This window comes from Panthera tigris, chromosome A1 (assembly GCF_018350195.1).
Source record: "Panthera tigris isolate Pti1 chromosome A1, P.tigris_Pti1_mat1.1, whole genome shotgun sequence".
Classification (NCBI taxonomy): Eukaryota; Metazoa; Chordata; class Mammalia; order Carnivora; family Felidae; genus Panthera; species Panthera tigris.
The window spans coordinates 93,780,733-93,806,138 of record NC_056660.1 but is presented as its reverse complement, the minus strand read 5'-3'; the positions used below and the strand labels follow the sequence as shown (position 1 = coordinate 93,806,138).

The 25,406-nt window shown below is 43.0% G+C and overlaps 1 protein-coding gene across 1 annotated transcript in view; it reads left to right on the top strand.

Moving 5' to 3' along the window:
- The first annotated feature begins 24,315 nt into the window (after positions 1-24,315).
- LOC102952824 overlaps positions 24,316-25,406 on the top strand; it is a 44,320-nt gene continuing 43,229 nt past the window's right edge. Inside the window, exon 1 of the mRNA XM_042956227.1 lies at positions 24,316-24,889. Coding sequence (XP_042812161.1) covers positions 24,698-24,889 — 192 coding nt within the window. The 5' untranslated portion in view covers positions 24,316-24,697. The remainder of the gene's footprint in view (positions 24,890-25,406) is intronic.

Below are 25,406 nucleotides of genomic sequence, written 5' to 3'. Positions count from 1 at the left end.
TATTCAAATTTTGTACTGTCCAAATACATTTTCATGTTTAACTCTTCAGAAACATTTCCTTCAATAGAATACAAATTTTGTAAATATCTTAATTTAACAGTAGAATTAAATAATTTTGCTGAGGGGTGCCTGGATGGTTCAGTCAGTTAAGCGTCCAACTTCAGCTCAGGTCTCAATCTCATGGTTCATGAGTTCAAGCCCCATGTCAGGCTCAGTATGGACAGCTCAAAGCCTGGAGCCTGCTTTGGATTCTGTGTCTCACTCTCTCTCTGCCCTCCCCTGTTAATTCTCTCTCTCTCTCTCTCTCAAAAAGAAACATTAAAAAAAAGACATCTTTAAAAAAATAATTTTGCTGAAATGACAGAAAAAATAAGTTTTATGAAATCAATATGCTTTCTAAATTATTTATGTCTTATGTCAATGAGCACTTTTAAAATTTTATTGTCTTTAGTATTCTACCAACTTGCAATCACATATGATCACACTTCCTGCAAAATTTTCTTTTTTTGTCTTTCTGAAGTTATTTCTGAACAAGTAAGAAAATGGAACATATTTTACCTAACACTTTGTAGTTTGATTTATTATTGATTTGTAACTGTTCTTTATATGTTCTAGACACAAGTTTACTGTCACATGTATGATTTACAAATGTTTTCTCCCATTCTGTGGGTTGTCTTTTCACTTTCTTGATAGTGTCCTTTGAAGCACAAAAGTTTCTAATTGGAAGTCCCAATTTATTTATCTTTTCTTTTATTCTTTGTGCTTTTGGTGTCAGAAATAAAAAAAAAAACCATTGCCTAATCAAAGGTCATAAAGATCACACCTGTGTTTTCTTTTTTTTTTTTAAGAGTTGAATGTTTATTTATTTTGAGAGAGAGAGAGAGCGAGCATGAGTGGGGAAAGGCAAAGGGAGAGGGAGAGGGAGAGAGAGAATCTCAAGCAGGCTCCATGCTGTCAGCACAGAGCCCAGCGCAGGGCGTGATCCCATGAACTAGGAGATCATGACCTGAGCTGAAATCAAGAGTTGGATGCTTAATCGACTGAGCCACCCAGGTGCCCCATGCCTGTGTTTTCTCATGAGAGTTTTATACTTTTAGTTCTTACAAATTAGGTCTCTGATCGATTTTGAGTTGATTTATTTTTACATATGAGCAAGGGGTCCAACTTCATTGTTTGCAGATAGCCTGCTCTCCCTGTATCATTAGTTGAAAAGACAATTCTTTCCCCATTGAATTGTCTTGGCAGTCTTGTTGAAAATCCATTTGCTATAAATGTGAGACTTTCTTTCTCAATTCTTTTCTGCTGATGTATGTATCTGTTCTGATGCCAGTATTACATGCTGTCTTGATTAATGTAGCTCCACAGTAAATGTTGAAATTGAGAAGTATGAGGCCCCTAGCTTTGTTTTCTTTCAAGATAGTTTTAGCTAGTTGAGGTTCTTTGAAATTCCACAGGATCTTCAGGATCAACTTATTGATTTCTGCAAAGAAAGGAACTGGAATTTTGATAGATTGTGCATTTCATCAGTAGCTCATTTTATTTAAACTTTTCCATATTTATACATATGATACCTAGGTGTTCAGGCCCCACAAATATGAAGCTGGGCATGACTTCATTTACAGTATTTTCATGACTCAAACTGACCCTATGGGGAAAACATTATTAAGGAAATTTCTCAAGATCACACAGCTTAGTAAGTGGCTGAAATGGGACAACTCTTGTAGGTTTGGTTCCCCAAACTACAATCTTCTCATGGTATTATGCTATCTCTAATAATAATATCTTATATTTTGAGGGCTATATATTTTTTTATATTTTCTTATGTGTTGTCATTATGTACAAAAACTACACGTTAGAAAGGATAAAGATGATCACTTCCAATTAGAAAGCCAATTAGGTGTTAAAGCACCCTGTGTCTGCCTTTATTATCATAGCTCTCCTCCATAGCTGTTCTCCATGGCACTGGGAGTGCCTTCAGGATGGTGGCTATATCTGGATATTCTTCTATTTCCAGTACCTGGACAAATTCCTGGCACTGGGAAGGGCTCGGTGATGGCTGAGTGAATAAATGATCATGTTACACCTTTGACCCTTAGCATTCAGAGGCTGGTGTCATAAATCCCCTTTTTTTCTGGAGTGTGATTCATTTCCCCCCACTACTCTGGGGAAGCCCAAAGACAGAGCCAAAGTTTTGCTCATGATAGATGCTCAATGCTTAAAACTTATGGTCCAGGAAGGATTCTTCCTCGGTACAAGAAGAACTAACGTATCTTGAGAAAACAAGTGCGTGTGGTTCACTGAGAAGAGATAGTAACCAGCAAGTACACAAAGATGTTCAACCTCACTATCGATCAAAGAGACACAAATGAAATAAGACTTTGCCTTTTACCTCTGAAACTAGCAAAGAGTAAAAAGTTGATAGTAAGAACATAGAGAGATGGGCCCTCTTGTGCAGTCTTGCTGGGAATGTAACTTCGTGCAAGTTTTCTGAAGAGAATTTTGGCAATGGGTATCAAGTTGTAAAATACAAAATACGCTTGGATGTCACAATTCCATTGTTTTTACAAGTGCACAGTGTTGGGAGAGACCATTCTTGTTGGGCCTCTTGCTGGGCATGCCCTCAGACTGCAAGACTCCAACTGCTTTCACTGGGGCCATTTATCCGGATTATCTTATTTTTAAAAATTTTTTAAATGTTTTTCATTTATTTTTGAGAAAGATGGAGCACGAACAGGGGAAGGGCAGAGAGAGAGGGGGACACAGAATCCAAAGCAGGCTCCAGCCTCTGAGCCGTCAGCACAGAGCCCAATGCAGGGCTTGAACTCACGAACCATGAGATCATGACCTGAGCCGAAGTTGGTCAACCTACTGAGCCACCCAGGTGCCCCTCTCAGGATTATCTTATACAGTTGGTAAACTTGAGAGATAAGTTAACTTCGTCCTTCTGATCAAGAGCAGACTTGTTTAGTGCTTGCTATAAAAGCAGTGGATCCTCCAAGCTCAGTGCTCCTCAACTACAACACAAAGCCACTGTGGGCCCAGCCCCGTCTGGCTCATATCGTGTCACGCCCAGGGTCCTTGGTGGCAATGGAGAACAACACAAACATGTTGATGCTACTGATGCTTGCTGTGCAATGAGTAATAAGTCCTTTATCTCTGGAAAAAAAAAATTATCAGACCCATTTCGTACAGATAAGTGAAGCGATTGTCAAAGTTGAGTGACCATCCCAGATTACACAGTTGTTTACCTTGGGAGACAAGACCAGAGCCCCGGGTAGCTGAGCCTCTACCACAAAACAGAGCACCTGGATAAACATTATGAGACAGAAGTACAGCAACAGCTCTCATAGTAGAACTTCATCTAATCAGCTTCCTGGATTATCTGGCACTCTTGGAAAGGTCCAGACTGTTTGTGGCCCATGCCAGCTACCAAGGCACTCTCCAGAACAGTGGTTCCCAAAGTATGGTCTCCTGGATCAGAAGCATCAGCCTCCTCTGATAACTTGTTAGAAATTCAAAGTTCTCAGGCCTGAACCCAGACCAGCTGAAACTCGGCAACATGTGTTTTTAACAAGCCCTGCTGGTGATTCTGATGCACACGAAAGTTTACACCACACTGCCCCGTGCACAGTGCAACTTCACTCTCTCCAGCTGGGTTGCAGCCTCACCGAGGGTTTGCTTCCACACATGTATGTGCAGTGTACTGGTCATTCTATTTACATATTTTTTAAATGTTTATTTATTTTTGAGAGAGAGCTGGGGAGGGACAGAGAGAGGGGGAACAGGGGATCTGAAGTGGGCTCTGCACTGAGAGCACAGAGCCCAATGCGGGGCTCAAACCCACAAAACGTGAGACCAGGACCTGAGCCAGAGTCAGATGACTGACCAACTGAACCACCCAGGCACCCCTCTATTTACATATTTTAATTAACTGTTATATTTACCAACGAAATAGGAGGGAAAAAAGAGAATTGTTATTTCTATTGAAAACTAAATGCAATCTTTTAGAAAGATTCAATGAAGACAAGTCACTAAAAAATTGGTTTTGAAAGAGCGAGCTGAGTAGTAAACATCCACTGATTTGCTCTCAGTCTGCTTCATCAAAGCCTTTGAGTGTTCATTCCACTTCAAATCTGGAGATTATCAAAAATGGACGGTTTTAGGTGAGAAATATGAAGCAGAACACCAAGCAATGATTCTACATATTTTTTAAAGAAGCCCTGGACCAGGGAGCCTGGGTGGCTCAGTAGGTTAAGCGTCCGACTTTGGCTCACGTCACGATCTCAGGGTTTGTGGGTTCGAGCCCCGCATCAGCTCTGTGCTGACAGTTCGGAGCCTGGAGTCTGCTTCAGATTCTGTGTCTCCCTCTCTCTGCTCCTCCCCTGTTCATGCTCTGTCTCAATCTCTCTCTCTCAAAAATAAACATTAAAAAAATTTTAAAAAGGCCTTGGACCCACATCAAAAGATTTGCAGATAAAAATACAGTGATGTGATTTAAGTTAAAATAAAATGTACATGGTATGTATGTACTGTTTTTTGTAATTTCCCATGTAACTAATATTTTACCTCCATTAATTGGCAAATTTTTGGCCTGCATTCTGTGGGCAAGAGAGCTTCTCTTGGATACAATTTTTTAAATCAAGTTTATTTATTTATTTTAAGAAGGAGAGAGAGGGAATCCTAAGCCAGCTCTATGCTATCAGCATAGAGCCCATTGCAGGACTCCATCTCACAAAGCACAAGATCATGACCTGAGCCCAACTCAAGAGTCAGACACTTAACCAACCGAGCCACCTGGTGCCTCGTCCCTTGGATACAATTTAAACCCTGATCGAAGATTACCATCTAGAGCGCGGGATCTGGCATAGTATCTCCTGATTGCTCTTTCTCTCATTCTCGACTCATTAAAGAAGGTTGGGTCTGTCCTCTTCTCCTCTACTCTTCTGTTTCTAAACCAAGATGACACCATGGTTAAATGTCTATGCCCTTGAGCAGTTGTTGCTAGGGGCATGATTAATGGTAATACCTGGGACATGTCCTGGAGTCCATTTATTAAGCCCAGTGGCAGATCAGTGTGTAGCTTGGACTTTAGCCAGAAAATTATTGTCCTCCCAAGGGGTACAGAAGCTCAAAGGACAGAGTAGGCAGAAGGAAGTGGTGGCAGGAAACCTTTCACCCCCACACCATCAGAGAAACCATTCGCCCCAGAGAGAGAAGCCATTGTTCTCCCCATCCCAAGGCTCCTCCTCAAAGAAACTTCCCTCACCTCCTTCTCAGAAATTTGGCCCCCATGTTGGCCCGCTCCAATGTAAATACATTAGACTGGGGGTGGAAACCTAATTTCCACTGATCAGTCTCTTCACTTTCCTGCAAATATGGAGGATTTGGCATGTAGAGCATTTAAATCGTCGCCAAGTGAATGAATTGGAAGGGATGTACAGCTTGGGCTGGTGAGGTGGCAGTATCCTCCCGTGTGCTGGAAGAAGCAGAAAGAGCAATCCCAGAAGAGAGAGAAGAAAGCACGTGCACAAAGAGAAGCAGCAACGAGCGATCATGTAAACATGGACAGAATACTCTTGGCTGGAAACTTTCCATCTCCTGCTTCCAGTCCAAGTCAAGAACCCCGGCTGTACTCCTGTACTTTGCGATCATCAACTACCCCTGCTTCTTTCTACTAAACTGCCCCTTTTCCTTCCTGAAGCTCATTTCAGTAGGCTTCTGGGCCTTGCCTGATTCTCCTCCTGGAGCAAAAAGTACTTGATGTCTGGCATCTTCATGAGCACATTGAAAACAAACATTGGCAACTCCATGATAATGACTCTGTTGTTTAAAATCTGAACTTTAAGCAATTAGAGATAGAGATAGTTTACTGATTAGTAATAAGGGCCCTGACACAGAAACATGACATTCCGGTATGAAATGGGAACAGCCTGAGTATCATAAAAAAAAAAAAAAAAAAAAAAAAGATAAGCAGACTTTGGTCAACATATTACGGAAGAGACATTTGGACTAGAGCTGAAGAGAAGCTATTCTGTCTGCCATTCCCAGCCAAGGCATTTTTATTCATTCTATTTATTTTTAACTTTTTAAAAAATGTTTGTTTACTTTTGAGAGAGAGAAACATAGCATAAGCAGGGGAGGAGAGAGAGGGAGGGAGACATGGAACCCAAAGCAGGCTCCGGGCTCTGAGCTGTCAGCACAGAGCCCGACGTGGGGCTCAAACTCACCAACCATGAGATCATGACCTGAGCCGAAGTCGGACGCTCAACCGACTGAGCCACCCAGGCGCCCCTATTTAATTTATTTTTTAAAGTTTTATTTATTTATTTTGAGAGAGACAGGGACAGTGCAAGTGGGGAAGGAGCAGAGAGAGAGAGAGTCCTAAGCAGGCTCTGTGCTGTCAGCACAGGGCTCTGACGCAGGGCTCGAACCCACAAAACCATGGGATCATGACCTGAGCTGAGGCCAAGAGTCAGACGCTTAACTGACTGAGCCACCCAGGTGCCCCACCAAAGGCACTTTTAAAACAATTCTTTATTGATAGAGGAATTAGAAATTAATATCAGAAGCATTGTATAGCGTTTGTGTATTGCACATAATTATGATTAAATTAGTTCTTATTCTGCAGTGTGGATTCAGTAGGTTCTCACAGACCCTGCTGGTATTTTAATGAAATCTTGAGTTAGAGAACCTTCCCACCCTTTTCACCCCCTCACCCCAGAGGACTATGGAATATGGACATAGTCACGGGCCCTACCTGCCTAATATGGTCAAGACTCAGGTGCCCAGAATGGCAATATCAGGTGAACAGCCCCTCTCACTGAATACTCCTTTTTTTCCCCCAGTTTATTTATTTTGAGAGAGAGAGAGAGAGAGAGAGAGAGAGAATGCATGCACGAGCAGGCATGGGGCAGAAAGAGAGGTAGAGAGAGAATCCAAAGCAGACTCCATGCTGTCAGCACAGAGCCTGACTCCGGGCTCAATCTCATGAACCATAAGATCATGACCTGAGCTGAAAACAAGTCAGAGGCTGAACCAACTGAGCCACCCAGGCGCCGCTTGCTGAAAACTCTTTCAACAAGACGTATTTCTATCTGGGAGTGTGACGCACTCTTGAGACCCTTCTAAATGTAGCAAAGGTTTCTTCCTGCACCCCTTTCCTTGTGTTCCTTCCTAAACTCTTTAGGAGAGGAAAACAGATGACAAAGGTATGCCCGGAAGGACCCAAAGGAAGAGAGAGGGTAGGCTACAATTCAGAAGAAAACAACACTAAGATTCCTCTGGGCGTCTCTGACTATGGGCTGGAGAAGGGCTTTGGGAAGGAGGCAAGAAGGCTGCTGGGGAGACAAGGATCCCCAGATACAGATAAATGGGTGCATGACCTGACTGGCAGGGGGCAGAGGAAGGCTCTTTTCTCTTACCCCCACCGCCATCACGGGGGGCTTTGTCTTTGGGAAAGGAGAAGAGTAAGAGTGGGGTTCAGGTGAAAGGGGTGTGAGTAGCTGAGCTGAGGCAGAACCTGATGGAAGGGAAGTAAAGGAAAACACACAATAAAAGAGAAAAGATAAAGAATTCACTCATAGCTTGATGTGGTGGGTGTGTACACAAGTCAGTAAGAGCCGTGTGTGTGTGTGTGTGTGTGTGTGTATGTGTGTGTGTGTATGTGTGTGTGTGTACACACTTACACCAAGGAATAGACTTTTAGTGTAATGGTTTCAGTGGAAACAGAGCACCTCCATTTCGCCTTCTTGTTTGCTTTCTAAGAAGACATTTCACAAAAAATTAAAAAAAAAGAAAACATTTAAAAATTTTAAAAAGATGGAAAGGCTGTGTAAAATCTGGTGTTCGATGTGGTTACAAAAAGAGGCTTTGCCACTAATTAGCTGTATCACCTCAGTTAACTTGGTTAATTTACTTAACCTCTCTATTAATAGAGGTTTATTAATAGTAAATCACAGTAACGCCCATGTAATAGAACTGCCCTGAGAAAGAAACAAGATAATGTATGTAAAGCAATTGATCGTGTATTGAGACCTGTTTTTTGCCAGCTCCTGTTCACATCTTTAATGTTTATTTATTTTTTGAGAGAGACAGAGAGTGAGTAGGGGAGGGGCAGAGAGAGGGGGAGACACAGAATCTTTTTTTTTAATTTTTTTTAATGTTTATTTATTTATTTATTTTTGAGAGAGAGACAGAGTGTGAGAGGGGGAGGGGCAGAGAGAGAGAGGGAGACACAGAATCCAAAGCAGGCTCCAGGCTCCGAGCTGTCAGTACAGAGCCTGATGTGGGGTCTGAACTCACAAGCTGTGAGATCATGACCTGAGCTGAAGTCAGACGCTTAACCAACTGAGCCACCCAGGCTCCCCTCCTGTTCACATCTTTAATACCTTGGTGCATTTAAAGCTACCATTAATTATGGTGTTGACACCAAGATTTATACTTACCCCCTGTATTCTGTTTCCTTAGGATTTTTTTTAATGTTTATTTATTTTTGAGACAGAGAATGACAGAGCATGAATAGAGGAGGGACATAGAGAGAGGGAGACACAGAATCCGAAGCAGGCTCCAGGCTCTGAGCTATCAGCACAGAGCTAGACGCAGGGCTCGAACCCATGAACTGCGAGATGGTGACCTGAGCCAAAGTCGGACGCTCAACCGACTGAGCCCCTGTTTCCTTAGGAATTTTAATCATCTTCAGAGTTGACATGAATACCATGGATATATTCTGTATGAATCGAGTGCATAAAGTCTGTAGTCCAAATTGAAATTAGTTACATTTCCTGTTTGAAAAACAACTTGGTTATGCTACATAAATGTTTGAGTAGATGTGCATGCCACACGGAAACAAACATAAATGAGTCATATAATGTAATTATTTTTTATGCTCACCACAAATGTAGCCACCACCTGTCAGCATACAACACTGTTAGAATACCATTGACTGTATTCCCTATGCTATACAATGTAATTATTTTCAGAGAAATTTGTCAGGGGCGCCTGGGTTGCTCAGTTGGTTAAGCGTCCCATTCTCAGTTTTGGCTCATAGTTCTGTGAGTTCAAGCCTCGCTTCCGGCTTTGCACTGACAGTGTGGAGTCCGCTTGGGATTCTGTCTCCCTCTCTTTCTGCCTCTCTCCTGCTCTCTGTCTCTCAAAATAAATAAACATTAAAAAAGAAAAGAAAAGAAATGTTCCAAAGGATGCAAGAAAATAAGTTTCATTATTTTATAATCTCCTTTCCTTTTCCCCTTCTTCCAAAAAAAAAAAAAGGTAATACCTACCTAAATTATTCACATCCCATTCCAATGATATTTGGTTATTTCTTAAAATAATCTCCTTCCTTAAACCTAAAAGTTTTTCCTGCCAGCATAGTCATTAAGAACATGATATGGGCAACAACAAAGAAGCAAAGGCGGAGCCCAAGAGAATCTTTTGTACCCTAGAGCTCTGGCTCTTTCGGCCACAACTTTGAGGGTGGAGAGGACCACACTTACGTTTGGCACATGAGTTAAATCTGGCAAGGCCACTTCAAGGTTGCTCCTCATTCATATTCTTTGGTTTGCCTTCCATACCCAAACTGAATTCTCCAGTCCACCTTCCCCAAAGGTTTACAATTCTCTTTGCTCTTTGTAGTTCTGTGTCGTTTTGTGGCAGGACCACACATGGTGACGGAAATTCCCCAGAAAGAGTTTCCTGGTTTGGTTTCTATAACCCAGCTCATCTACCTACTGTAGTATTTATTCTTGCATTTAGACCCTGGAAACATGTTTTTTGTTTTTTTTTTTTTTTGTTTTTTAGAAATAAGTATAAAATATCATTATGGGTGGGCTTGGGGGAGACACGGTACTGTATAGTACCATAGAGAGACAGCAGTACATTGTCTAGCCCAGAGCTATATAAAAACAATATATTGTCTTATATTGTTGCATAATAAGAAAGCTCATGGGAGATTACTATCCGGACCCTAGGCTTTTCTCTTGTATCTTCGCCTTTGACACATTATCTTGCTTCTGCTGTTGTTTTCTCCCTTGTCCTATTTCTGAAGTGAATATTGGAACAAAATATATGCATATGTATGGTAGAGCCTAATTCAGAAACTGCATCCTATTCTAAGAGCCATTTGAGGAGTGTTGGCTGGCTCAGTTGGTGGAGGGTGCGACTCTTGATCTTGGGGCTGTGAGTTTGAGCCCCATGTTGGGTATAGAGATTATTTGTAAAATAAAATCTTTAGGGGAGCCTGGGTGGTTCAGTCAGTTAAGTGTCCAACTTTGGCTCATGTCATGATCTCACCACCCTGAGTTTGAGCCCCGCATCGGGCTCTGTGCTGACAGCTCAGAGCCTGGAGCCTGCTTTAGATTTTGTGTCTCCCTCTCTCTTTGCCCCTCTCCTCCTTGCTCTTTGTCTCTCTCTCAAATAAATAAATAAATAAATAAACATTAAAAAATAAAATCTCAAAAAAAAAAAAAAAACGCACTATGGCTTAGCATTAGGGAAGCTCAGTAAATTCACCCACTCTCAAGATTAACATCATCACATGTAACCAGTGAGTGAGGAATGAGGATTGAGTTAATTTTCATCACAGATAATATAACTTCAAAATAAAACTTTACCCTATTCTCCATCTGGATTAAGTAAGTATATAAAATATGAAACATGAACTCAATATTATGTGTAACATTTGTGAAACTACTGCTGGGTATTTTTCTTCTTCTTGCTTAGTCAACTATCAGGTGAAGAATTTCTATATTGGACACATAGCCATTGTTTGCCATCCGGGCATGACCAAAAAGCGAATTGTTTTGTTTCGTTTCGTTTTGTTTTATCTCTGTAGAAAGGTCAGTGTGCAATTTGTTTAATCATATTTACTTTCTGAACGTGATTATGTGACATACGTTACATAACCCTTCTGTGCCTTTTCATGATGGGGATTAGACTCTACATCACACAAGTCACAGAAATTGAATAAGCTATCCAGTGTAAAGCTAAAAGTAACAAAAGTATGACTCATGAGTTATCAGAGTTCTTTTTAACTCATGAGAGTCATACTCTAAAGTGAAATGAATATCCACTTCCCAGTACATGTTATCACATGGCCTAATGAGCAATATTCTCAGAGGGGTGGCCTGTTATCGTTTCTCGTTAAGACCTTTGGAGACAAGTTCAAGAGCTCACATATAATCAGCATGAACATCAAAATGGCCAATAATATGTTATTTTATTCATCTGTGTGTGTATCTTTTTAAGAATGCTTCACACCCAGCCCAACATGGGGCTTGAGCTCACAACCCTGGGCTCAAGAGCTGAGCTGAGATTAAGAGTCGGGTGTTTAACCAGCTGAGCCACCCCAGTGCTCTCTGTTCATTTGTTTTCAATCATAAGCTACAGCCAACCCAAATGATTACTAAAGTATATTTCATACATATTTCCTAAAAAGTCCCACTGAATAAATGACAAAAGTTCAGATTCCAGGGTATGAAGCCAATCGCCCACGGAATGCAGTGGTGAGATGACTAATCTTTGGGGCAGATCTTTGGGGTACCAGGAAGTAGAATTAATTGTTCCTGAAAGCACCAGATAACAAAGCTGAGAGTGGCCCACATCTCGAAATGTTTTCCTCAAAGCACCACATGAAACTCTAAACCCTTCCAGTGACTGATGAAACCTGAAATCTCTGAAAACCAAACCTAGAGATTAATTCTTGGGCTGCCTCATTATGATGTTAGTGGAAACTAGAAAACCAATTATCAGGATGCACTTAGGACCTGGAGAATCCAGAACCCCCAAAATCTTCTGAAATATTCAGCCCTGCTTGCTTTTGCTGGGGAAGCTCATCTTGGTTGCTAGAGAAACCTTCCGACATCCTGCTGGAAGTCTCACTGTGGCCTGGCTGGCGGCCAGAATGCAAACTCAAATGTAGTGAAATATAGAACCAGAGTAGGGAAAACGAGAATGACGTTACAAAGAATGGCAGGAATTTGCTAACTCACGTCATCAAAAGTTTGGAGAATATTAGTGGAAATGGCTTTTGAAGGTGATCGGTTGAGGAGGTAATGTTTTCCGATACCATATATATATATATTTGTTTTAATTTTTTAATGCTTATTTCTTTTTGAGAGAGAGAGTGTGAGTGGGGGAGGGGGAGAGAGAGAGGGAGACACAGAATCCGAAGCAGGCTCCAGGCTCCGAGCTGTCAGCATAGAACCCCATGTGCGGCTTGAACTCACGAACCGTGAGATCATGACCTGAGCTGCAGTCGGATGCTTAACCGACTGAGCCACCCAGATGCCCCTCCGCTCCTCCCCCATAGTTATATTTTGATGTAGGTGTTACCCTTCTTTGAACTGGCTCAGGAAATCAAATGTGACTCTGAAAATGTGCTGGCTGGACCAGCAGCTTCCAGCCTGCAACAAATGAATGTGTTAAACTCCATCAAAGGCAACATATTCCTTTACACGCGGCTGTGGAATGAATTCAGAGATTTCAGAGGACCTCCATGTTGGATTCGATATGAAAGCATCCCTCCAAAGTATCCTGTTACCACTGCAGACTTGAAGATTTTCACCTCTGCCGTGATGGATCAGGGAGATCCATTGTGATGGTCGGGGAGAAGAGTGTCAGCCCCATTAAAGCATGTTTTAGTGGCTGTCCTTAGTCAGCTGGGAAGGCTGGTAGGAAAAGCTGAGTGAAAATGAGCTCCCTAAGCTCAGTGAGGTCAGGAGGATCCCTAAAGACAGTGCCCTACAGAAAACGGTTCTGCTCATTGTAATAGCCACCACATGGCTCAGTCAGTTGAGCTTACGACTCACTGTCGGTTCAGGTCATGATCTCGTGGTTCGTGGGTTTGAGGCTTACATCGGGTTCTGTGCTGCGAGCGCAGGGCCTGCTTCAGATTCTCTCTTTCTCTCTCTCTCTCTCTCTCTCTCTCTCTCTGTGCCCCTGCTCTGCTTGTGTGTGTGCTCTCTCAAAATAATTAAATTGGAAACAAAATTTACAAAAAAAAAAAAGGTAAAAGAAAAAAAATAATAGCCACCAGTTTGTTGATCACACCTAAAGTAGTGTGTAATATGCACAGATTTCTGGTGTGGTTAATTCATGGGGTCCACAGGGGACCTGAGTCTGTTCCTACCCCTAGAATGTTTTGAGTAATATGTTGGATAGCCTTAACAAGGTTCCTTTCCATGATCATATTCCTGGGACCTTGGCCATTAGCCTTGCAAAAACATACACTTGGAAAAATCATTTTAATTTTGAGGATTATTAAATGCTAGTGAGCTAACATTAATTCTGGGGACTCCAGAGCACCAAGGGTGCCTCGCTCTAAGCCCATTTGGGCCCAAGATACATTCCACAGTCATTTTCTCAGGTCCCGATTATAGGGTTGGTGAAGCAGTAACAGCTGATAACATTTCCAGGCTGGCTCATCCTCAGAGTAAGGAGTATTGGTGACACGGCAAGAAGCATCAGATGGAAGTTATCAGAGCTCCTTTTCAATGTCGAAACACTAAATCAAAGCAATACCGCAGAAAACAGGGAAACCACGGATCATTCCTAGAGTTATACATAAATAGACATAACAATAGGATGAGACTATTGCTCAGGGACAGACCAGCATTCTTTTTTCTGTTTAATGTATTTTATATGGCAGTATAATCCAGAATAATTTGTAGTTTATAGGCTCATAGAGGGTGACCTTATCAAAAGATATTCTGACAAGGCTCTTCTCATTTAATACTGTGTTGTCTGCCTCATTCAGCAAGGCCTTGGCCAATGCTGCTTTCCAAGTGCCAACGTTAAGCTAAATGACATTGTTTTATTTTTAGTTCTTTATATAGAACTAATTATATAATATGATATAAAGGACATTGCATGTTGTAAGCCTCGCCAGTTAAGCACAATGCAAATGAACAAAGATTCTCTCCAATTGCTTCCTGCCCTAACCACCCATCTGGAACAGTTCTTTTGCATTTGTCAATGTAACTTTGTTTCCAACCATGATATTCCCCTGAATGAAAAAGATGCTCATATCTGATGAATGATAACCCAGTGAATATAGTTGTTTGAAAATGTCATGCTCTAGAATCCTAGTATTTTCCAGTAGTTAAAACAAGATTGCCATAAGTAACAATACAAAAGGAAAGAACTGGGCTCTGAATGGTGGGTGCTGTACATCCAAACACTTACCATTCTTATTCTCCATCCATCCATCCATCCATCCTTTACCTAAGATTTATTTAACACCTGTTACATACCTAATAACCACAGCAAAGACAAGACAGTTCTCTGTATCGTGATGTGCTTTTTTAAAGAAGGAACCTATAATAACAATAAGGATGCTTGACTTCTTGGTATTTCAAACCAGTATTTCCCTACTCTGTGGGTCAGGAGCCAACCTGGAAATGTTATCAGTTGTTGCTCTAGCAACCCTATAATCAGGCACCTAGCACAGTGTCTAGAAAACAGAGGTTCTCATTCACAGGACGCCACCTTGCAGATTTCTCAGAAATGTTTGCTGTCTGCTCTCTACTGCCAGGCTGCTTTTAGCATCATCAGGATGTCTCTGAATACCTGAGTAAGTTGGCTTCAGTGAGGGGAACATCTCCTCAACTTCAGGAAAAGTCAATCAATCAAATCTCTCTCTTTCTCAGTCAATCTCCCTCCCTCTCTCCTTCCCTCTCCCCTCCCCTTCCATTTTTGTCCCACAATATCTTCTTTATATTTTGTTTATTTATTCCAAAAGGAAGAGAGAGCAGGGGAGGGGCAGAGAGAGAGAGACTCCCAAGCAGGCTCTGCACTATCAGAGCAGAGCCCGACGCAGGGCTTGAACCCACGAACTGGGAGATGGTAACCTGAGCTAAAATCAAGAGTCAGACGCTCAACCGACTGAGCCGCCCAGACACCCTTGTCCCATAGTATCTTCTATATTCTACTCAGTCATTACTGACCAGTATCTTTTCACCTCCTACCGTATTGACTCATATCCTCTCCCATCCTAAACCCCTCCCAACTGGTGCTAGTGAGCCATCAGAGGACATACTATTTTATTTCTGGTCGTCACCATCTTTTTTTCTGGGATACTGTAACGGTCTTTCAGTTGGTGATATTTTCATCTCCCTAATCCAGTCTTCATATGGCAACCAGATGTTCTTTTACAATACAACCCTCATGGCATTCTCTCATGCTTAAAACTTTTTCAACCATTCTGTGCTGCCCTGGGAAAAGGTCCAAATCTATTTTTAAAAAAATTTTAATGTTTATTTTTGAGCGAGAGACAGAGACACAGCACGAGTGGAGGAGGGGCGGAGAGAGAGGGAGACCCAGAATCTGAAGCAGGGTCCAGGCTCTGAGTTGTCAGCACAGGGCCCGAGGCGGGCTCGAACCCACCAACCGCCAGATCAGTACCTGAGCTGAAGTCAGCCGCTTAACCGACTGAGCCACCCAGGTGCTGCTGTCCAAATCTATTAACATGACTTTCCAGAAGCTTTGTGATCCATTCACTAAGCACTTTTCATCCTAATCTTCATTTGGTTATCCTGGTCCTTTACCAAAGTTTAGCTTAAATATTTCAGCTGTGCTGCTGCTGCAAATCCCCCATGAAAAAGGAACAATTTTGGTGGTTTGTGCCCGGGCAGAAATATTAGAAAGCCAGCAGCACCCCCTAGTGGCCAGGATGGTGTTGGTGGGGCCGAATAAAAAAAGAGAAAGGGAAGACCCGAAACCGAAAGCCTAGTGTCTTCACAGCGCCACCTGCCCACTTAACAGGTAGGGCCTCTTCCTCCACTGCTTCCTGCATTTTGGAGAAGGCAAAATTGACGTTCTCAGGGAAGGGGTGTGTTTGTTACCGTCTCCAACTTCATTTTTTAAAAACACGGTAACATTTTTCATGTGTACGTAAAATAATGGGGCGTCTGGGGCTCAGTCGCTTCACTGTCCAACTTCGGCTCAGGTCATGATCAGTACATGATCAGTCAGTACATGAATTCGAGCCCGGCCTCGAGCTCTTTGCTGACAGCTCCGAGCCTGGAGCCTGCTTCGGATTCTGTGTCTCCCTCTCTCTCTGCCTCTCTCCAACACACTCTTTCTCTCTCTCTCTCTCTCTCTCTCTCTCTCTCTCTCTCTCAAAAATAAATAAAACACAGAGAGAGACAGAGACAGAGCATGCGCAGGGGAGGGACAGAGACGGAAACAGAGAATCTGAAGTGGGCTCCAGGCTCTGAGCTGTCAACACAGAGCCTGGCTGGGGGCTCAAACTCATGAACCGTGAGATCATGACCTGAGCCAAAGTCGGATGCTTAACCAACTGAGCCACCCAGGCTCCCCAAAACATACATACATACATACATACATACATACATACATAAATATTGCACCTTAGTATTATGCTCAAAACCTCAAATAGTAAGTCCACCATGTGTAGAAATTTATTTGGAGAGGGGAAAACAGTGCCTTCTGAACAGTGACAGTGGGGTGGAGTGGATCCCTGGCTTCCACAGAGTTGGTGTTTCCATTTCCACTGGTGAGTGGCTTCTGAATATCTGTCCTTTCCTTGAGACACACATGTGATTGCATGAACTTGCATGATTGATTGGTCAACGTCAGGGTTGTTTCCCTGTGGCTTTGTCCTTTGCTCACTATCAAGTAGGCAGTCACACCCAGCAACTTTCTGAAGAGGTCACATCAATTTTTGAACTTCAAATTTAGCACCACTTTGGAAAAAGGATATGCCGCCATGAGTCCTGACAGACTCGGATACTCCCAAGGGTCTGAATATGTGTCCTTTGTGTATACCTGTGGCTATCTCTTCAAATAGATTAGGAACTGTGAAGAATAACGAGTCAGTGTGCCCATTTGACTTTTTCTTAAATAACAGAGATAGCAGATAAGCCTTTACTAGGGAGCCCTCTGGGGGGGCTGGGCAAAAAATGTGGGTATCCCTCACCTCCCGAATTCTCACTATCTGAGGACTGCGAACCGTTTTACTCCAAATTCACTCTAAATCAAAACTCACCTAACAGATCTGTAGGTATCTGTCACCCGAAATATGTATGTTAGCTTACACATCTGGAGGAGAGGATGCACGGTGGTCTGCAGACCTGGCTCAGAACCCTTCTGGATATACAGTGTTTACGTTACATTTATGTGGGCTATACATTATAGACATCATCTTCACATTATTCAGTGCTATAATCTGAATGTTTCTGTCTCCCCCTTTCAAAAAAAATTCTTACCTTGGGTCCCCTGGGTGGCTCAGTCAGTTAAGCGTCAGACTTTGGCTCAGGTCATGATCTTATGGTTTGCGAGTTTGAGCCCCACATCAGGCTCTGTGCTGACAGCTCAGAGCCTGGAGCCTGCTTGAGATTCTCTCTCTCTCTGTCTCTCTCTCTCTGCCCCCCCCCCACTCGTGCTCTCTCTTTCTCTCAAAAATAAATAAATGTAAAAAAAATTTTTAAAAACTCTTATGTTGAAATCCTAACCTCCAAAAGAGATGGTATTAGGAAATTGAAAATCTAAACTCCAAAAGTGATGGTATTAATGGAAATTGAAATCCTAACCTCTAAAAGTGGTGGTATTAGGAAGTCGGGGCTTTGGGAAATGATTAGGTCATGAGGGGTGGAGTCAGCATGAATGACATTAGTACTCTCTAAAACAGACCCCACAGAGCTCCCTCCCTCGCCCCTTCCACCTAGTTGAGGACAAAGTGAGAAAGCACGGGCTATAAACAGGAAAAGGGCCTCCACCAGAAGGCAACTGTGCTGTAAACTTGATCTTGGACTTCCCACCCTCCAGAACTGTGAGAAATAAATTTCTTGTATTTTGTGGTAGCAACCCAACGACTAAGACGTTAAATAAGAAATGTCTTCTAGGAAACTGATCCTGCCGTTTAGTTGGGGAAGGGATCATCTCAAAGCAAAAAGTCACAGATGGGGGCACCTGGGCGGCTCAGTCGGTTAAACGTCTGACTTCGACTCAAGTCATGGTCTTACAGCTACTGGGTTCGAGCCCCATGTCGGGCTCTGTGCTGACAGCTCAGAGCCTGGAACCTGCTTCAGATTCTGTGTCTCCCCCTCTCTCTGCCTCTCTCCCACTCATGTTCTGTCTCTTTCTCTCTCAAAAATAAATAAACATTAAAAAAAATTTTTTTTTAAGTCACAGATGTTGCTAAGGTTATAGTCCTATGAATTCAAACATAAATGTAAATATAGACATGGCTATAATTACATAGGGGAAATGTTGAAGAACCTAAAGAGAAACCTGTTCACAGTGACGCTCACTGTTGCTCAGAAGAAGAGGAAGAAGAGTACATCTGAATACTCAATGCCAAGTGTTTAAAAGGTATTTTCGGTCATGCACAGGAAGTGATCGTTGGTATAAACAACAGCTATTATGACATGAGCAGAAGTATCACATTCAAAACTGCATTTCCAGGTGCCATTTTATTACTGGGCGCTATAGAGCAGCAAGGTAAGGGAATGCTCTTCGTTTTGAGGAGCTGTTACTTTATTTTTTTTTTAATTTTTAATGTTTATTTATTATTGAGAGACAGAGACAGAGTGCAAGCGTGGGAGGGGCAGAGAGAGAGAGGGAGACACAGAATCCAAGGCAGGCTCCAGGCTCTGAGCCGTCAGCATGGAGGCCAACACTGGGCTGGAACTCATGAACCATGAGATTTTAACCTGAGCCGAAGTCCGACACTGAGCCCCCTGGGGAGCTGTTTCATTGGCTGTTTTGGATTTTGTCCTCTTGTTTCAAGTGGGGCTTCTCAGTCACTGACTGAGCCTTGATTGCCAAGTTGAGAAGAATGTCTATCCATTCCTTGATTTTAGACCTGGACAAATCTCCAGCAGGTCCTGCGTCAACTCACATGTCACTAGTTCATTCTCCCTCAAACCCCACCAATTGCCAAACATCTACCAAGCCCACGGTCCTCCTCCCCTCCCACCCCACTCATCCTGGGGGCAATTAGAAAGTAACCATTTTTTAACTGCCTCTCTTTACCAAATTTTAGTTTCCTAAGTGTTATTATGTATCCTCAGCAGGGTATTTACCCTGCACAGCGTGTTCATTGCAGTGGAAAAAGAAACCATAATTCATATCTCATGGTGTATAGTCAAGTCTCCTTGAGGTTATGCAGGAACATACTGTTGGTGAGCTCAGGAAGTTGTCAAATAACTGAATGATAAGTATTTTAAATGCTTAAATCGTGCACTGAAAAATTGTTACAGGAGTCAAAGAGCAACGTTCATGACATTTGGGAAAATTGGCTGGATTTTTTGTAGGGATATAGAATGCATGATTATTTTTCCCATTTAAAATACTAGCATGTAGACTACCTCTAAAAATACTAACAAAGAGTCTAACTCTAGCGCCTAAATTGTTACCCGTCGTGTTTTCGGGAATAGCTTAGGCTTAGATAAAGAGGCATTGCAGCGAAGATGTTGACATTTCTGGTCTCCACCGCCTTGTGTCAGGGGCTGCCCAAACCATCTTGAGCTCTGCATGGGCAAATGCTTCGTTTCAGAGCTTCCCTGATCCGCATGTGATGCTGATCCGCATGTGACCATGCGGTCACAGCAGTGTCTCCCCACCCCCATTCCTGACCCCCTCAGTATGAAACTGCTTTGATTCTATATTTACACTAATTTTAATCTGATTACTTAATCTGATTCTCCTACTGTAACATAAGGAAGTGAAGAGGCGACCCCATATCAATAAGGACTCATAAGGGGGTCCTGGGTGGCTCAGTCAACTAAGTTTCTACCTCTTGATCTCAGCTTAGGTCTGGATCTCAGGGTCTTGAGTTCAAGTTCTGCATTGGGGTCTGTGCTGGGCATGAAGCCTGATTTAAAAAAAAAAAAAGACTCATAAGAAATATAACTTTAAACAAAACAGTGGTCTTTGGGGTTTTTTTCAATATTTATTTCTTCATTTTGAGAGAGGGGAGAGAGAGAGAGAGAATGAGTGTGTGTGTGTGTGTGTGTGCGCGCTGAAGAGGGGCAGAGAGAGAAGGAGACAGAGAATCCCAAGTAAGCTCTGAGCTGTCAGCACAGAACCTGATGCGGGGCTTGATCCCACGAATTGTGAGATCATGACCTGAGCTGAAACCAAGTCTGAGGCTTAACCAACTGAGCCACCCAGACACCATACCCCCCCAAAATAGTAGTCTTTTGAAGGAGAATTACAGAGTTTCTACTGCATTCTGAGCAGTTTCAAGTGTGCTATTTGGATCTTATGTATTTCAATCCTCTCAGCCACCTTCAAAACAGGTATTATTATTTCCCTCTTATAGCTGAAGAAACTGGGCTGCTGCTGCAGAAAGGTTAAGTAACTTGTCCCACATTACACCATACTTCCTCCATTAGGAGGGAATTTAAGACTACCGAGGCTCAAAGACAGTTCGGGTCAAAATTTCCATTGCTGTGTTCACTACAAGCTGAGCAGATCACAGTTTATTTTTTCCTTGTTATATTTTGTAGTCTCTAGGAAGAGTGTGTACCTGACATAGAGATCATATCAATTTGTGTATTTTATAAAGATATTTCACATATGCCTTCACTGATTCTTATAATAATTCTGAGAAATGAGGGGAAAACTCAAAATCTGGAACAAAATCAAACAGATATTTTCTAGATTATGAACACTCCAAGGGCAAGAATCTGGTTTTATTCATTTTCTGCTTTTACTTAGAGGGGTAGATTGATTGGCAAAAATAAACACAATTCTTCCCCATATACCCACTTCCCACTTTTGCTATTAATCTTTTCTTCTTTGATTGTGAAATATAATATACAGAAAAGTGTATAAAATATATAAGTTTAACAAGGAATTATAAAATGCAAATACTAAAATAAAGTGAAAATACAGGTCAGGGCTGCCTGGGTGACTCAGGTTAAGCGGCTGACTTTTTTTATTCTTTTTAACGTTTATTTATTTTTGAGACAGAGAGACAGAGCATGAACGGGGGGGGGGGGGGTCAGAGGGAGGGAGACACAGAATCTGAAACAGGCTCCAGGCTCTGAGCTGTCAGCACAGAGCCAGTCGCGGGGCTCGAACTCACGGACCGTGAGATCATGACCTGAGCCGAAGTTGGCCGCTTAACTGACTGAGCCACGCAGGTGCCCCAGCATCTGACTTTTGATTTCAGCTCAGATCATGATCTCAAGGTTGGTGAGATCAAGCCCGGAGTCGTGCTCTGAGCTGACAGCACAGAGTCTGCTTGGGATTCTCTGTCTCCCTCTCTCTGCCTCTCCCTTGCTCACTCTCTTTCTCTCAAAATAAATAAATAAACATTAGAAAAAGCCACCCCCTACATCAAGGAAAAGAGTATTGCCAGCACAGAGGAAGCCCCCCACCTTCCCCATCTAATGTTGCTTCCCACTTACCACCCCCTGACTATCTATCCTGACATTTGAGATAATCATTCCCTTGATACCTTGGATAGCTTCACCATATATCAGGGAAAGCCATATCCTCCAGTCTTGACTATTGTCAGCCTTTATATTGCGTATGATTTTCTTTTAGCCTAGCTTATTTTGCATTATGTTTATAAGATTCCCCCCCCATCCCCATATTGTCCTAGGTAACTATAATCTGTTCACTTTTATTGTTACATAATGTCTCATCTTATGAATATACCCCAGATTAAGGATATTTGGAGTATTTCCAGTTTAGAACTATGACTAGGCTTTGATTTCATTCTTATATAAGTATCCTAGTATACTTGTGTGGGAATTTCTCTAAAGCAACTCTGGATCCCGAAATCTTACAATTTAAAAAGTACATAAATTACATTTAATGAATTAATTAATTTTTTAAATTTTAAATTTTAAATTATTGAGATCCAAGACACTTACAAATTCATATTGAATAATTCATTTAAAATAACAATAAAAGGGGCACCTGGGTGGCTCAGTCGGTTAAGCATCAGGCTTCAGCTCAGGTCATGATCTCACAGTTTGTGAGTTCAAGCCCCATGTCCAGCTCTGTGCTGACAGCTCAGAGCCTGGGGCCTGCTTCTGATTCTGTGTCTCCCTCTCTCTCTGGCCCTCCCCCCCTCTCAAAAGTAAATAAACATTTTAAAAAGTAAGTAAAATAACAATAACAATAATAAACCCGTTACATGTTCTATTTGTTTCCTGAGACCACCGTGACAAGTTGCCACAAATGTGGTCGACTAAAACAATAGAAATTTGTTCTCTCAGAGTTGTGGAGGCTCTGAGGGAGAATGTTCCAGGCTTTTCTCCTAGCTGCTGGTGGCTGTGGGCGATCCTTGGCATCCTTAGCTTGTAGACATATCACTCCAATCTCTGCTTTTGACTTCATGTGACATCTTCCCTATATGTCTGTGTTTGTGTGTTTCTATGTACCTCTCTTTTCTAAGGACACCAGTCACTGGATTTAGGGACCAGCCTAGATCCAGGGTGATCTCAAGTCAAGATCCTTAACTTAATTACTTCTGCAAAAAACCCTATTTCCAAGTAAGGTCTCATTCACTGGGATGTGGAGTGAGGACTTGGACAAGTTTTTTGGGGGGACACAATTCAACCCACTATACATGTCAACATAACATTCTAAATGAAAAAGAGCTTTGTGTTTATTTATATTATATATTTTATTTATATATATTAAATATGTAGTTATTTACATATAACTATATTTACATATTAGAAAATTTATATTTTCCAAATAAAAAATTTAGTGATGAGTGACGTTGCTATATGTTTTTGTAAATCTCTTTAATATCTCGATTCATACAAGAAGCTGGGTGCTCATCTGCTTTTACATTTAATCCATTATTTGTTGTTTTGGTTGAAAAATATGATGAATAAAAGCCTCTTGCAGGTAATCTCAGACCCCCTGGGAGGGCTTGGGGGGTGGTTCTTTGGAGAACACTCTGAGAAGCACTGCTCTAAAGTATACATTGTAAAGTAGAAGCAAAGTGGAATTTCTAGGCATATGTATGTATCTTCTGCTTTATTAGATAATGCCACACTGTTTTTTAGTGGTTTGTATCACGTCACATAACCACTAGCAGTGAGCGAGGGATCTTGTTACTCTACATACTGCTCACCAATGTCTTGTATTGTTACACTTTTGCCCAACTGGTGGTGTGTACTTGTGCAAACTCACGAGTCAGAAAATAGAACCCACCTTTCCTACTTTGAAATTCATTCCTCCTTCCACTCACAGACACAAATAAGCTTTCTGTTTCTGGCCCAGTTCTCAGGAAAGTGCAGTCTCCCCCAGATCTTATCTCCTTAGAGCTCCTTTCCCGCATGCGGAGGGTTTGGGCCCCCAAAGGCCACAAGAGTTACTGCATCCTCCCCTCACCCCTTAACAATATCCCTCACCCCTACCTGACCTCCGCACCCACCTCCCTCACTTCCCCGCCTGGCTCCTACCACCGAATCTGTATTTACTTCTCATCAAGCCCTCTACCACCCTCTGCTGATCATCTTAAAGTGCACGAGCCTCACCATGGTCATTTATTAAAAAATGGAATGATACCTAATTTGTGTTTTTATGCACAAGAAAATGTATAATTTAAGAAATCAACACCTGTTAGTTACCTACTATTTTTTTAAGCACTCCAACACAAACCAGTGTGTGATCATAGGTAAGTTACTCAACTTTTTAGATCTTCGATTTCCTTATCGGTAAAACAGGAGTCATAATACCTTCCTTTACGGGAGAAGGATCAAAAGACCTGGGTAATAGGCTTAGCATAGTGCCTACTGATAATGAACCCTCAACTGATGTTTATTTTTATTTAACAAAAGCTTACTGAGTGCCTACTATATGATGATCATTCTCCTGGGTACTCTTTGCAAATATTAAGGTCTTGTAATAATCGTCTGGGTTAGGTAGTATTATCCTCATTTTACAGTTGCGAAGACTGAATTAGAGAGGTTAAGCAACTGGCCCAAGGTCACACAGCCAGTAAGTAGCAGAACAGGGATTAAAAGTCCTGTAGGGAGTGGTCCCAGTATTCAAGCTCCTGGCTAAACTGCTTCCCCCAAATATTTGTTATTATTTATGAGAAAACTCTCAGCAAGTTGCAAAGTGCTCTACTACCAGTTATTAGCCCCGTAGGGTAAAATGAGCTCCTCATAACTCCTTCGGAGACACCCCCACCCCCAGCGATCAGTTCTCACAGGAACAAGAAAAACTGTAGTTTATGCTCGCTGAGCTGTACCAGCCGGCCACAAGCCCTATCTAGACACCGGCTGGACACACCCTTTTTTCTGGGCCCGCCCTGCCACGCTCATTACGCTGGCCCCGCCCCTCGCCTCTGGCGCCGACGGAGACCACGCAGACGTCTCGCGAGCTTCCACGTACACACTCCAAGGCCTCTCCCCACTGCCCGGGCCGAGCACATCCGGGTTGCTGGAGCAGGTGCCTCAGGCCCCGCCCCCTTTTGCCAGGCGCTAGCCCCACTTCCGGCCATCTCAGGCCTTTTCCGCCAGTGCTGTGCCGGCTTTATCTCTGCTCTGTAGGTCGTTCCCGGCCCCAGACCCCGGTCTCTCGCGCCCTTCCCTCGCTCCCAGCGGCTCGTCGCTCATCGCGAATCTCTCCGTGGCCCGGAGCGACTCCCGTGCGTCTTCGCGGGCGGCCCGGACTGAGGCCTGCCGCTCGTGGTGAGTCCGCGCAGACGTGACCCCGAGTCTCCCCGCAGCTCGGTTGAGGCCGCCTCCGTCGCCTCGGGATGCCGGGGCCGGGGTCCGCGCAGCGCTGGGCGGCCGCCGCGGGCCGTTGGAGCTGCAGGCTGCTCGCGCTGCTGCTGCTGGTGCCGGGGCCCGGCGGCGCCTCCGAGATCACCTTCGAGCTGCCGGACAATGCCAAGCAGTGTTTCTACGAGGACATCACGCAGGGCACCAAGTGCACCCTCGAGTTCCAGGTACGACGAGCTCTGAAAGTCCAGGGGCCCCAGCTCACGGTTCCAGGGTCGGGGCTGCATCCTGCTTGGTGACTCGTTCCTGTCTGGGTTTCTCCACTCTTGGGCTGAGTCAAGAATCACCTCTAGGTAGCTGATGCGGGGCATTTGCCTTTCCTGTTATACATCTTGGGCGAGAGCCATTTTAGACGAAATATGAAGATCCAGGAGTTCCAGAAATGGTTCCTGTGACTTTTCCTTCTATGCTCCAAAATGTTCTTCGTTTTAAGGCCTATTGAACTTTCCCCCTTAAAGCACTTCTTTTAAAAAGAACTTCTTCCTGTTGTATAGTGCTCGGTGACCGGTCCCCTGCTCTCTGATTGACACCTCCACTTGAATCAGTTTTGAAGTCCTGCCAGTATCTAATTCCGTTGTTTTTCAGTTTTTCCATTGATGTTAGGACTTTTGGTTAATGCTGTCCCTGTCACAGGAAGAGCTCCTTTCGAGGCTAGAAGACCATCTGCCAAAGGCATTGAACGAA